The sequence below is a fragment of the Bubalus kerabau genome, chromosome 1 (assembly GCF_029407905.1).
Source record: "Bubalus kerabau isolate K-KA32 ecotype Philippines breed swamp buffalo chromosome 1, PCC_UOA_SB_1v2, whole genome shotgun sequence".
Taxonomy (NCBI): domain Eukaryota; kingdom Metazoa; phylum Chordata; class Mammalia; order Artiodactyla; family Bovidae; genus Bubalus; species Bubalus kerabau.
Genome location: NC_073624.1, coordinates 16,885,652 through 16,900,381, shown reverse-complemented (window position 1 = coordinate 16,900,381; position 14,730 = coordinate 16,885,652). Strand labels below are relative to the sequence as shown.

Sequence of the window (14,730 nt, the reverse complement as noted above, 5' to 3'; positions counted from 1 at the left end):
GTATCTTTCCCTGTTTTTAGATGCACAGAGTTGTCACCTCCGTGAACTCTTTCTAATTCCTCCAGCTCAAAATTACTGCTATGTCTCTTCAATCTGTAAAAACTTTCTTATTGTCTCTAAAGTGGGGGCTTCTTGAGAGCAAGTATTGTGTCTTGTTCTTCAATGTCTCTATAAGGTCAAGTAAAGACACATAGAAGAGTATAACAAATATTGGATAAGAAATGAATGCATGAACAAATGCTGAAAATCACTATGCAGTTAGTGATACTGAGTGGGGAAGGGAGGTGGGGGCAAAATCTGACTAATCCCACTTGGCACAGACTGAGGTGGAGTAAGGAGTCAGAGACACACCAGCCAAAGGATCCAAATAGAAAATGCCTTCAAGCCCACTCCGGAGGGTCAGATCACGTTCAATCTCTGCACAAAGCTGTACCTCAGAAGCTTCTCCAAGGAGAGAAAAAACTGACAGCACTGCTCTCAGGAGTTCCACTGAAGGACGTGGATAGACAGTAATAGTCGTCAAATAGCTGTATTTCTACTCCCCGGTGCCTCATTGTGGCCAATGAAACATGGGCAGTGTCACCTGTGTCACTTCTGAGTGGAGGCAGGAAAAGCCCAAATGTGACTCTCTAGTCTCTCTCTTTTTCCTGCCCCAGAGGCTGCATGTTCTAGATGGTGCATGTGCAAGAGCCTCACTGACCACAGACGTCTGTAGGTTGTGATGAGTGTGTGTGTATGTGTGCATTTGTGTCTGTGTGTGTGTGTGTGTGTAGGTATGTATGTGTGACATTTGGGGGTCACTTTATCCAGCAGCAGAGCAGAGTCTCTTCTGAAGGATACAAAGGAGAAAGAAGACCTGAAAACAAGACAGAATCTGTCACATGAAGCAGGTACTTTCCTGGATCTCCCCTTCCTTTTGTGCCTTCATCCCAAGCTGCTCCCTCAGATCTCACCTTGTTTCCTCTGTTGGGCTTGGTTGTTTCTCAGTCACCATTTCTGATTGACCAACAACTAGATGTAAGTCCAGTCTAAGAGCACCCACCTCTGGTACATCTCCTGTTCCCTTTACATCACTCTGTGCTGACAGTCAGGCTCAGTTTCCCGAATTTGTCTCTTAGCGTCTTGACCTTCATCCTTAAACAGCTCTTCTTTCCTCTGAGTTAGTCAGTTCATCATCTTTGATCCTGTTTTTACCTTCCATCAATCCTGTACTAATGAAAAGGCAACATGTACTTTCTAAGCCCCCTAAGTCTTTTCTTGATTTTCTGAACAAATTTGATTCCTGGATTTAGTGCTCCATGCACTTAACAACGGAGAAGGCAATGGCACCCCACTCCCATACTCTTGCCTGGAAAATCCCATGGACGAAGGAGCCTGGTAGGCTGCAGTCCATGGGGTCGCTAAGAGTGGGACACGACTGAGTGACTTCACTTTCACTTCTCAGTTTCATGCGTTGGAGAAGGAACTGCAAACCCACCTCAGTGTTCTTGCCTGGAGAATCCCAGGGACGGGGGAACCTGGTGAGCTGCCGTCTATGGGGTCGCACAGAGTTAGACACAACTGAAGCGACTTAGCAGCAGCAGCAGCAGCCCTTAATAAACTACTTCACCTTTGGTTAAGAAATGATTTTGCTGAATATTTTTTTCTCATCTCAAGAAAATGGCTGTTTCAAAACCTATATCCCTGTGAGCACAGCCCTAGGGCTTCCCTCATGGGACTTGGAAGGGGCTGGTGTAAGGAGAGGCTGTGAAAGTGAAGCTTTATTAGCTTCATGATTAATCCACCTGTGCTCAGAGTTGATGTAATGACCAACCCCAGAGCTATTGAGCTCCTGTGGGTGGTCATTCTTAAGCCTCTTAAACCCAAGATTAGTGCCACTGGGATGGCCCTCATAGTTCAAAGCCTGTGTGGTTGCTCAGGCTTGAACTCTATGAACTGATGCTCTATTGCACATGGAGCTTTGGTGCAGCTGAGTCCAGGCTGCAGACCAGGATAAGAACACCGGAAACACAGCAAAATGTGCTCCTCCTTTAACATCTACAAGTCTGTGAACAGATTCTCTTTTCCTTATCATCAAATCCTTCCACACCTGGGCATGTTCTCCAAGGCTCCTACAGGCTGAAGGCATCTGCTGAGGCCCTGCCAAGGCCCAGGATTGGAGTGAGGCCTGTTCCTGTGTATAAGCTCTGTATTTCTACTCTCTATAAGTTAATAGATGCTCAGTTCAGTTCAGTTCAGTCTCTCAGTCGTGTCCAACTCTTTGCGACCCCATGAATCGCAGCACGCCAGGCCTCCCTGTCCATCACTAACTCCCGGAGTTCACTCAAACTCATGTCCATCGAGTCGGTGATGCCATCCAGCCATCTCATCCTGTCGTCCCCTTCTCCTCCTGCCCTCAATCCCTCCCAGCATTAGGGTCTTTTCCAATGAGTCAGCTCTTTGCATCAGGCGGCCAAAGTATTGGAGTTTCAGCTTCAACATCAGTCCTTCCAATGAACATCCAGGACTGATCTCCTTTAGAATGGACTGGTTGGATCTCCTTGCAGTCCAAAGGACTCTCAAGAGTCTTCTCCAACACCACAGTTCAAAAGCATCAATTCTTCGGCGCTCAGCTTTCTTCACAGTCCAACTCTCACATCCATACATGACCACTGGAAAAATCATAGCCTTGACTAATAGATGCTCAGCTAATGTTTATTGAATGACTGAATGGTACTATTCTAGACTTTTAAAAGAAAGTATCTTAAATATAAAGAACTAGTTCTGAGGACATCATTTAGCTAATTGATACCTTTTTTTTTTTTTTAAGTCAAATGCTTTCAGCAATTAACAGGGCAAAATTTGATTTTCTTTTTTTTTAATTTTTTTTATTTTATTTAATTTTTAACTTTACAATATTGTATTGGTTTTGCCATATATCAAAATTAATCCACCACAGATATACATGTGTTCCCCATCCTGAACCCTCCTCCCTCCTCCCTCCCCATACCATCCCTCTGGGTCGTCCCAGTGCACCAGCCCCAAGCATCCAGTATCGTGCATCAAACCTGGACTGGCGACTCATTTCATATATGATATTATACATGTTTCAATGCCATTCTCCCAAATCATCCCACCCTCTCCCTCTCCCACAGAGTCCAAAGACTGTTTTATACATCAGTGTCTCTTTTGCTGTCTCGTACACAGGGTTATTGTTACCATCTTTCTAAATTCCATATATATGCCTTAGTATACTGTATTGGTGTTTTTCTTTCTGGCTTACTTCACTCTGTATAATAGGCTCCAGTTTCATCCACCTCAGTAGAACTGATTCAAATGTATTCTTTTTAATGGCTGAGTAATACTCCATTGTGTATACGTACCACTGCTTTCTTATCCATTCATCTGCTGATGGACATCTAGGTTGCTTCCATGTCCTGGCTATTATAAACAGTGCTGCGATGAACATTGGGGTACATGCGTCTCTTTCAATTCTGGTTTCCTCAGTGTGTATGCCCAGCAGTGGGATTGCTGGATCATAAGGCAGTTCTATTTCCAGTTTTTTAAGGAATCTCCACACTGTTCTACATAGTGGCTGTACTAGTTTGCATTCACACCAACAGTGTAAGAGGGTTCCCTTTTCTCCACACCCTCTCCAGCATTTATTACTTGTAGACTTTTGGATTGCAGCCATTCTGGCTGGCATGAAATGGTACCTCATAGTGATTTTGATTTGCATTTCTCTGATAATGAGTGATGTTGAGCATCTTTTCATGTGTTTGTTAGCCATCTGTATGTCTTCTTTGGAGAAATGTCTATTTAGTTCTTTGGCCCATTTTTTGATTGGGTCATTTATTTTTCTGGAATTGAGCTGTAGGAGTTGCTTTTATATTTTTGAGATTAGTTGTTTGTCAGTTGCTTTATTTCCTATTATTTTCTCCCATTCTGAAGGTTGTCTTTTCACCTTGCTTATAATATCCTTTGTTGTGCAGAAGCTTTTATGTTTAATTAGGTCCCATTTGTTTATTTTTGCTTTTATTTCCAATATTCTGGGAGGTGGGTCATAGAGGATCCTGCCGTTATGTGTGTCGGAGAGTATTTTACCTATGTTCTCCTCTAGGACTTTTATAATTTCTGGTCTGACGTTTAGATCTTTAATCCATTTTGAGTTTATTTTTGTGTATGGTGTTAGAAAGTGTTCTAGTTTCATTCTTTTACAGGTGGTTGACCAATTTTCCCAGCACCACTTGTTAAAGAGATTGTCTTTAATCCACTGTATATTCTTGCCTCCTTTGTCAAAGATAAGGTGTCCATATGTGCGTGGATTTATCTCTGGGCTTTCTATTTTGTTCCATTGATCTATATTTCTGTCTTTTGTGCCAGTACCATACTGTCTTGATAACTGTGACTTTGTAGTAGAGCTTGAAGTCAGGCAGGTTGATTCCTCCAGTTCCATTCTTCTTTCTCAAGATAGCTTTGGCTATTCCAGGTTTTTTGTATTTCCATACAAATTGTGAAATTATTTGTTCTAATTCTGTGAAGAATACCCTTAGTAGCTTGATAGGGGTTGCATTGAATCTATAAATTGCTTTGGGTAGTATACTCATTTTCACTATATTGATTCTTCCAATCCATGAACATGGTATATTTCTCCATCTATTAGTGTCCTCTTTGATTTCTTTCACCAGTGTTTTATAGTTTTCTATATATAGGTCTTTAGTTTCTTTAGGTAGACATATTCCTAAGTATTTTATTCTTTTCATTGCAATGGTGAATGGAATTGTTTCCTTAATTTCTCTTTATATTTTCTCATTATTAGTGTATAGGAATGCAAGGGATTTCTGTGTGTTGATTTTATATCCTGCAACTTTACTATATTCATTGATTAGCTCTAGTAATTTTCTGGTGGAGTCTTTAGGGTTTTCTATGTAGAGGATCATGTCATCTGCAAACAGTGAGAGTTTTACTTCTTCTTTTCCAATTTGGATTCCTTTTATTTCTTTTTCTGCTCTGATTGCTGTGGCCAAAACTTCCAAAACTATGTTGAATAGTAATGGTGAAAGTGGGCACCCTTGTCTTGTTCCTGACTTTAAAGAAAATGCTTTAAATTTTTCACCATTGAGGATAATGTTTGCTGTGGGTTTGTCATATATAGCTTTTATTATGTTGAGGTATGTTCCTTCTATTCCTGCTTTCTGGAGAGTTTTTATCATAAATGGATGTTGAATTTTGTCAAAGGCTTTCTCTGCATCTATTGAGATAATCATATGGTTTTTATTTGTCAATTTGTTAATGTGGTGTATTACATTGATTGATTTGCGGATATTGAAGAATCCTTGCATCCCTGGGATAAAGCCCACTTGGTCATGGTGTATGATCTTTTTAATGTGTTTTTGGATTCTGATTGCTAGAATTTTGTTAAGGATTTTTGCATCTATGTTCATCAGTGATATTAGCCTGTAGTTTTCTTTTTTTGTGGCATCTTTGTCAGGTTTTGGTATTAGGGTGATGGTGGCCTCATAGAATGAGTTTGAAAGTTTACCTTCCTCTGCAATTTTCTGGAAGAGTTTGACTAGGATAGGTGTTAGCTCTTCTCTAAATTTTTGGTAGAATTCAGCTGTGAAGCTGTCTGGACCTGGGCTTTTGTTTGCTGGAAGATTTCTGATTACAGTTTCAATTTCCGTGCTTGTGATGGGTCTGTTAAGATTTTCTATTTCTTCCTGGTTCAGCTTTGGAAAGTTGTACTTTTCTAAGAATTTGTCCATTTCTTCCACGTTGTCCATTTTATTGGCATATAATTGCTGATAGTAGTCTCTTATGATCCTTTGTATTTCTGTGTTGTCTGTTGTGATCTCTCCATTTTCATTTCTAATTTTATTGATTTGATTTTTCTCCCTTTGTTTCTTGATGAGTCTGGCTAATGGTTTGTCAATTTTATTTATCCTTTCAAAGAACCAGCTTTTGGCTTTGTTGATTTTTGCTATGTTCCCTTTTGTTTCTTTTGCATTTGTTTCTGCCCTAAGTTTTAAGATTTCTTTCCTTCTACTAACCCTGGGGTTCTTCATTTCTTCCTTTTCTAGTTGCTTTAGGTGTAGAGTTAGGTTATTTATTTGACTTTTTTCTTGTTTCTTGAGGTATGCCTATATTGCTATGAACTTTCCCCTTAGGACTGCTTTTACAGTGTCCCACAGGTTTTGGGTTGTTGTGTTTTCATTTTCATTCATTTCTATGCAAATTTTTATTTCTTTTTTTATTTCTTCTGTGATTTGTTGGTTATTCAGCAGCGTGTTGTTCAGCCTCCATATGTTGGAATTTTTAATAGTTTTTCTCCTGTAATTGAGATCTAATCTTACTGCATTGTGGTCAGAAAAGATGCTTGGAATGATTTCAATTTTTTTGAATTTACCAAGGCTAGGTTTATGGCCTAGGATGTGATCTATCCTGGAGAAGGTTCCGTGTGCGCTTGAGAAAAAGGTGAAATTCATTGTTTTGGAATGAAATGTCCTATAGATATCAATTAGGTCTAACTGGTCTATTGTATCATTTAAAGTTTGTGTGTCCTTGTTAATTTTCTGTTTAGTTGATCTATCCATAGGTGTGAGTGGGGTATTAAAGTCTCCCACTATTATTGTGTTATTGTTAATTTCTCCTTTCATACTTTTTAGCATTTGTCTGACATATTGCGGTGCTCCTATGTTGGGTGCATATATATTTATAATTGTTATATCTTCTTCTTGGATTGATCCTTTGATCATTATGTCGTGACCTTCTTTGTCTCTTTTCACAGCCTTTGTTTTAAAGTCTATTTTATCTGATATGAGTATTGCTGCTCCTGCTTTCTTTTGGTCCCTATTTGCATGGAAAATCTTTTTCCAGCCCTTCACTTTCAGTCTGTATGTGTCCCATGTTTTGAGGTGGGTCTCTTGTAGACAACATATGCAGGGGTCTTGTATTTTTATCCATTCAGCCAGTCTTTGTCTTTTGGTTGGGGCATTCAACCCATTTACGTTTAAGGTAATTATTGATAAGTATGATCCCGTTGCCATTTACTTTATTGTTTTGGGTTCGAATTTATACACCCTTTTTGTGTTTCCTGCCTAGAGAATATCCTTTAGTATTTGTTGGAGAGCTGGTTTGGTGGTGCTGAATTCTCTCAGCTTTTGCTTGTCTGAAAAGCTTTTGATTTCCCCTTCATATTTAAATGAGATCCTTGCTGGGTACAGTAATCTGGGCTGTAGGTTATTTTCTTTCATCATTTTAAGTATGTCTTGCCATTCCCTCCTGGCTTGAAGAGTTTCTATTGAAAGATCAGCTGTTATCCTTATGGGAATTCCCTTGTGTGTTATTTGTTGTTTTTCCCTTGCTGCTTTTAATATTTGGTCTTTGTGTTTGATCTTTGTTGATTTGATTAATATGTGTCTTGGGGTGTTTTGCCTTGGGTTTATCCTGTTTGGGACACTCTGGGTTTCTTGGACTTGAGTGATTATTTCCTTCCCCATTTTAGGGAAGTTTTCAACTATTATTTCCTCAAGTATTTTCTCATGGTCTCTCTTTTTGTCTTCTTCTTCTGGGACCCCTATGATTCGAATGTTGTAGCGTTTAATATTGTCCTGGAGGTCTCTGAGATTGTCCTCTTTTCTTTTAATTCATTTTTCTTTTATCCTCTCTGATTCATTTATTTCTACCATTCTATCTTCTAATTCACTAATCCTATCTTCTGCCTCTGTTATTCTACTATTTGTTGCCTCCAGAGTGGTTTTGATCTCATTTATTGCATTATTCATTATATATTGACTCTTTTTTATTTCTTCTAGGTCCTTGTTAAACCTTTCTTGCATCTTCTCAATCCTTGTCGCCAGGCTATTTATCTGTGATTCCATTTTGCTTTCAAGATTTTGGATCAATTTCACTATCATTATTTGGAATTCTTTATCAGGTAGATTCCCTATCTCTTCCTTTTTTGTTTGGTTTGGTGGGCATTTATCCTGTTCCTTTACCTGCTGGGTATTCCTCTGTCTCTTCATCTTGTTTAAATTGCTGAGTTTGGGGTGTCCTTTCTGTATTCTGGCAGTTTGTGGAGTTCTCTTTATTGTGGCATTTCCTCACTGTGTGTGGGTTTGTACAGGTGGCTTGTCAAGGTTTCTTGGTTAGGGAAGCTTGTGTCGGTGTTCTGGTGGGTGGAGCTGGATTTCTTCTCTCTGGAGTGCAATGAAGTGTCCAGTAATGAGTTATGAGATGTCTATGGTTTTGGAGTGACTTTGGGCAGCCTGTATATTGGAGCTCAGGGCTGTGCTCCTGTGTTGCTGGAGAATTTGCTTGGTATGTCTTGCCCTGGAACTCGTTGGCCCTTGTGTGGTGCTTGGTTTCAGTGTAGGTATGGAGGCGTTTGATGAGCTCATGTCAATTAATGTTCCCTGGAGTCAGGAGTTCCCTGGAATCAGGGTTTGGACTTAAGCCTCCTGCTTCCAGTTATTGGTCTTATTTTTACAGTAGTCTCAAAACTTCTTCTATACAGCACCATTGATAAAACATCTAGTTGAAGCCCAACGCCACAGAAGTAGCTGCAGGTTCTTTGAAGTCAAAAAGGTACAGTCACTGGCTAAGGAAACTTTTTAGTCCTCTGGTTATATGTGAAAGCAACTGAAGACCCCATAGGTTTAAGTTTCATTTGCTGCAAGAAGTATTTTCCTCCTTGACTGCAGACTTCTCAAAATTTGATTTTCAAAAAGAAGGTACATATCACCACCAGATACATCACAACAAACTCTGAAAATCTCTATCTCTAAGGATACACAAGACAAACCACAACACACTCACATGTCTTCTTCTTAAGTCTTAATCAGAACCAACAGAGGAGACAGGGTATTGGGATGATTTATCATTTGGCAGTTTTTCAATTAAAACCACACAGGAATGTCACAGGATGAAAATTTGCAATTAAAAAAGTACAGCTGCACCATCTATATGATATAAGGAAGGAGATGAGGTGCAGAAAGAGTTCTTTGGCTTATAATAACAGACAGACTAATTAGTTTTTCACTTTGTGAAAGGAGAGACCTCTGGGGCTGATCTTGAAGGATGCTGTAGAGACCAGGACAACTCGACTGTCCTGTACAACAGTTAGAACTGTGAACTGATGATTTTGGATAATAATGTGCTTTGATTTTTTTTCTCTTTACTTTTTGTGAATCTACTGTAGGTTTTTACATTTTTATTGCCACATGGTTCACATAAAATATCTTATAGACACAGTAGCCTCTATTACACTGATAACAAATTAATTTCAATCACATACAAATGTTCTACCTTTTGATCCTCTCCCTACACTTTCTGTTTTTGATGTCAGAATTTACCTCTCTTTATATTGTATATCACTAACAAAATATTTTTCTCTATAGTTATTTTAATACTTCCCCCTAGACTAGAGCTAACTGGTTAACACACTACTATATTCAGTGTTAGAGTATTCTGTATTGGATTAAACATTTATATTTACAAGTCTGTTGTAAAATTTCACTTCTTTCATGTAATAATTAACATCCTTCATTTAGCTTGAAGAACTCCCCTCAGCCATCTTGTAAGACAAACCTGTGTTGGTGAACTCCCTCAACTGTTGTTTGTTTGGGAACGCTTTTATCTCATCTTCATTTCTGAAAGACAACCTTCCTGAGAAAAGTATTCTTGGCTGGCAGGTTTACTTTCTTCAGTTTGAATATATCATCCCTTTCTCTCCTGGCTTGACAGGTTTCTTCTCAGAAGTCCACTGATATTCTTAAGGGAATTCCTTTTTTGTGAGCATCGGCTTTTCTCTCGATGCTTCTAAAATTCTCTCTTTGTCTTGATTATAAACAATGTGTCTTGGAGACGATCATTTTGAGTGAACTCTGAGGGGTGACCTATTAGCTACATGAACTTGGAGGCCTAAGTCTCATCAGATGTGTAACTTCTCTGGTATTATTTCTTAAAGTACAATCTCTGTCCCTTTCCCCTCCTCTCCTCCTTCTGGGACTCCAATAATGTGCAGGTTGTTACTGTGAATGTTATCCCAAAGTTCGCACAGGTTCTTTCACATCTTTTCATTCTTTTTGCTTCTTTGTCCTCTGGCTGGCTAATTTCAATTTTCTTGTCTTGTGCCTCAAAGATTTTTCTGCTGTTGCTGATGTTTTCTGTAGCATTTTTTATTTTGTTGCATTTCATTCATTGTAATCGTAAGCAACAGAATTTCTGTTTGGTTCCTTCTCTTTTTGTGCCTCATTGCACAGCTTAAGGGATCTCCTTTTTTGCCTCATTGCACAGTTGCCTAACCAGGATAGAATACAGGCAAAGCAGTGAAAGCATCGAATCCTAACCACTAAACCATCAGCAAACTCCCTGGTTGCTTCCGTTTTTATGATTTCAGTCTCTGTACAGAAAAAAAAAAAAAAAAAACGGAATTTATTCTGCAGAGCAACTCAGAGCCTATGCACAACTACTCTGTGCTCTAGGACCCGCAAACTGCTAATAGGAGCCGGCATGCTACAAGTACTGAAGCCTGTGCACCTAGAGCCTATGCTCCACAACAGGAGAAGCCCCCACACTGTGAGGCCTGCTGTCCACAAAGAAGAGTAGTGCCTGCTTGCCGCAACTAGAGAAAGCCCATGTGTGTCAACAAAGACCCAGTGAAACCAAAAATTGAAAACAATAATAATAATAAATAATTTTTTAATCTTATTTTGTTCACATATTCTTTCCCTGGATTTGATTGTTTATCTGCATTTTTTGGAGCTCCCTGAGCTTCTTGGTGGGTATACTTTATTTCTTTCATCATATATCATTTATTTCATCACTTCCCAGTGGCGGATAGCCATGTGAGCTGCCCTGGGAGAAGTCCTGGGCATCTTCCCACCCCCAAGCACAGCCTAGAACTATGAAGACTGCAAGCGTGACTGTAGGTCGGAGCCCTGGACACCATGCAGAGCCATCAGCCAGGGACTGGGTGGGTTCAACTCACAACCAGGCCATCACTCTCAGGTCTTAGATTAGTTCAGCAGCCTCTCCACATGTCCACAATGGAATTGGGGGGGAGAGGGGTGTTGTGAAATGTAATCTTTACTTGGCCACTCCTACGTGACAGCTCTCTCTACCCTGAAGAATCACAGCAGGATCACGTTTACATTTTCAGTAGTAACCAGACTAAAGCAATCTTGAAACAGTTTGTTTTCAGAGGAGCCCATTAGTCTGAAATTCTTCCTTTAAGAATTCAGTCATATCAGACCCCTCCATCCACATCTTTGAAATGTAAATAGACAAACGTACCTGATTTTCACATCTATCTCTTCTTCTGGATCCCCTCTCTCACTTTCTTGCCCTCTTGCCCCACATGGATGCAGGGTGTGGGTGAGCACCAATTTGCCATCCATCAACTTAGAGATATGAGCTGATATAATTTGCTCAGAGGGATAGATAATTCGACAGACAAGAAATGGCAATGTTCTGAAGAAACAGTAGGCAGGGATGGAAAGAATGGATTCATAAGGATTTGGACTAGACATGGGAGAAGAGCAAGGAGGAATCTATATCTGCTTGAGGAATAAACAGATCAAGTAACCTAGGGAATGAGAGATGAAAAGGCAGAGGTAGTTACCTAGAGTTAGAGTTTTAATTGACCCATGAACACTTAAGCAGAATAAGGAAAGCTGTATCCATTCTCTCCCACCAGCAAATTCCCACTTTGAAACCCACACAGAAGTCTGGTGACCAAGAACAGGTTAAAAACAGGTGATGTGACATCTCAGGGAAGAACATACAGGAATGTTCAGGATTGGGTTTTTTCCATGAGTTTGTGAAATGAAAATATCTCCTGCCATATCAATAAATGAGAAATGTCACAGCCATCAATGATTTCTGGTCTCCAAATGTGAATGAGGGCTCCCAAAACTGATCCAGGGGATGCTGCCACCCCCCATGGTGATGGCTGAGGAGCTGGGGGAAAGCAAGAAGCAACCACCTGCCACCCCTTAAGGTGAGCCGGGAAACAGGGTTGGCCCCAGATAGCTGAGCTGCATATGGAAAAATTGAATCCAGTGAGACCAGAGGCTTGCATCTTCCCATACATACATAGAACGCTACATTCCTTAACTTGGTACATGATCTTTGATCTTCAGACTGCCTGCTCCCTTTGTTGCAAACTTGCATACAGCCTGACTTCCCCTGCTGCCTCTTTGGAGCAGTTTTCTCAGAGCTACTGAGATTCTATATCTCCAGGGCTTGAAGTCTTAAGCATTGCCACCAAATAAAATAACTCTACAGGCTCTGACTATACTTTTTGGTCAACAAAGTCATCTTGCTAGGAAGGAGGGTGTGAATGTGGACCAAGTTTAGATACTTTTTCTAAGTAAGAGTGACCCGGAGCATCTGTGTTCCTGAGCTAAGTCATGGCCTCATTAGCCTTTGAAGAAGGTGAGAAAACAGGGCAGTGCACTCATCGTGTATTTCCTTTGAGGAAAATGGTGTTTGCGGACCAATCCTCTAAAAGCATTTGACATGGAATGTGGTAATTATTAACAAAGCAAAAAAAGCCACTTTATTCAGAATATTTCATTTTGAGCAATTTCCATATAACACAATCACAAGTCACCACTACTCTATTGAATACAGACAATTAGAATATCTGAGGCATCAGATATTGTATTTAATACAAATCACAGGAAAGTCACTCTGGAAGTTCCAGGGGCACTGAGTTTAACATCATCGTATCTAGGGTCCCTTTTCTCCCCCTGGAGCAGCCAGGGGCTCTCTTCTCCTTCCCCAGAATCAGCTTCCTCTCTAAAGACATTCATATAAGAGCCTGAAATAGCAAAGAAAACTATGATTAGAACTGAGACAAGGGGACCAAACAGTGCGATGGAAGCTAGTTAAGCAAGTTGTGATAACAAACCATCCCTGGGACCCAGGTGTGGGCAGGGAAGCTCAGACTATTTCACATCAGTTACAGTGAGGATGGATCCCAGCTGTCCTCTCAGATCCAGTCCATGTGCTCTCTGGGACTTCAGCTCCTGTGGAAACCTTGCATCACAGGAGACCTGTGCTCACACAGGAGCTCTGTGAAGATCTGCCTTCAGGCTACACAATCAGCAATGAAATGCCCAGGAATTGTAAGAGCATAACAATGAATTTAAATGTTCTCCTTTCACAACTGACAAACGTGAAATCACAATTAGATGGAGAGTGGAGACAGGAAAATTCTGAGTTCCTAACTAACAAACCAACTCCGCTCTTAGTGGCCCTGATGCATGTTCCTAAATATCCACAAAGAGTATCACGGGTGCATCCACAGATGGCCCCTCCCCAGGGACCACACAGGCCCTTAGATGGAGAAATACTCCTTTCCAGAGAAAGAATGTTTTCTCTTGACCACTAAAATATCTGGAGGAAATTACACCTTAGCTGATCACAAACTCTGAATCAATTGTTAGGTAGTTAGAATGGGAAAAAGGAGCCCAGAATAGCTGTGGCTGAAAGACAAAGAAGAGAAAAACCCACGAAAATAGAACAAAAGAATGTCCAAGGACTGGAATGAGAACCTCGGGTGAAACAAACAGCCCTCCTGGCTAGCCCAGTTTACATAGGGCAGGCTCAGGGGAGGAGACAAAACATATAAAAAGAAGAGCCAAAACTGAGCCTCTCTCATCACCTCTTTGCTTCTTTTGGGTCGACCTGCCCTCACACCTCAAGGATGTATTTTCCTTTGCTTGCCAAACAAAACTGAGCTATAACTGAGCTGTAACTCTGGTCCATCCGTCACTTCAAATTTTTGCTGTAGTGAGACAGAACCAAGGAAATCACACAATCCCCCAACACAATGATCCACCAACATGGCTTAATGGTAAGGCCGCCATATACCATAGACTCTGTACATGTCATTGCAACCTTATTAACAGAGCTAATCTTCAATTACCAGAATGCCGTACAAATTTCAATACTGCAATAGTTTTTAAATCTCTATCTTTCATATACAGGACAGCACTGAGATGTTATAAAAACACTTGTCTATTTTTGGATTTCGTAAATATGCTCAATTAATCTATAAGCAATCTATTTCTTTTCACCACTACACAATGCTTGTGGGATTTTAGTTCCTTGACCAGGGATTGAACCCAGGCTGTAGCAGTGAAAGTGCAGAGTCCTAACCACTGGATTACCAGAAAAGTCCCTAATCTATAAATTTTAATGCAAGCATATCACATATAAAGTGAAAATTTATGTTGCATTATAGAGCTGCGGCTGCTGCTAAATCACATCAGTTGTGTCCGATTCTGTATGACCCCGTAGATGGCAACCCACCAGGCTGCTCTGTCCCTGGGATTCTCCAGGCAAGAACACTGGAGTGGGTTGCCATTTCCTTCTCCAATGCATGAAAGTGAAAAGTGAAAGTGAAGTTGCTCAGTCGGGTGCGACTCTTCATGACCCCATGGACTGTAGCCTACCAGGCTCCTCCATCCATGGGATTTTCCAGGCAAAAGTACAGGAGTGGGTCACCATTCCCTTCTCCATACATTGCTGCTGCTTCTGCTAAGTCACTTCAGTTGTGTCCGACTCTGTGCGACCCCATAGATGGCAGCCCACCAGGCTCCTCTGTCCCTGGGATTCTCCAGGCAAGAATACTGGAGAGGGTAGCCATTCCCTTCTCCAGTGGATCTTCCTGATCCAGGGATCAAACCCCAGTCTCATGCATTGCAGGCAGATTCTTTACCACCTGAGCCACCAAGGAAG

The 14,730-nt window shown here is 40.7% G+C and overlaps 1 protein-coding gene across 1 annotated transcript in view; it reads right to left on the bottom strand.

The window, feature by feature from the left end:
- Positions 1-13,400: 13,400 nt before the first annotated feature.
- LOC129656516 (antigen WC1.1-like) overlaps positions 13,401-14,730 on the bottom strand; it is a 28,674-nt gene continuing 27,344 nt past the window's right edge. The window contains exon 12 of the mRNA XM_055587390.1: positions 13,401-13,472. Within this exon, the coding sequence (XP_055443365.1) occupies positions 13,401-13,472 (72 nt within the window). The remainder of the gene's footprint in view (positions 13,473-14,730) is intronic.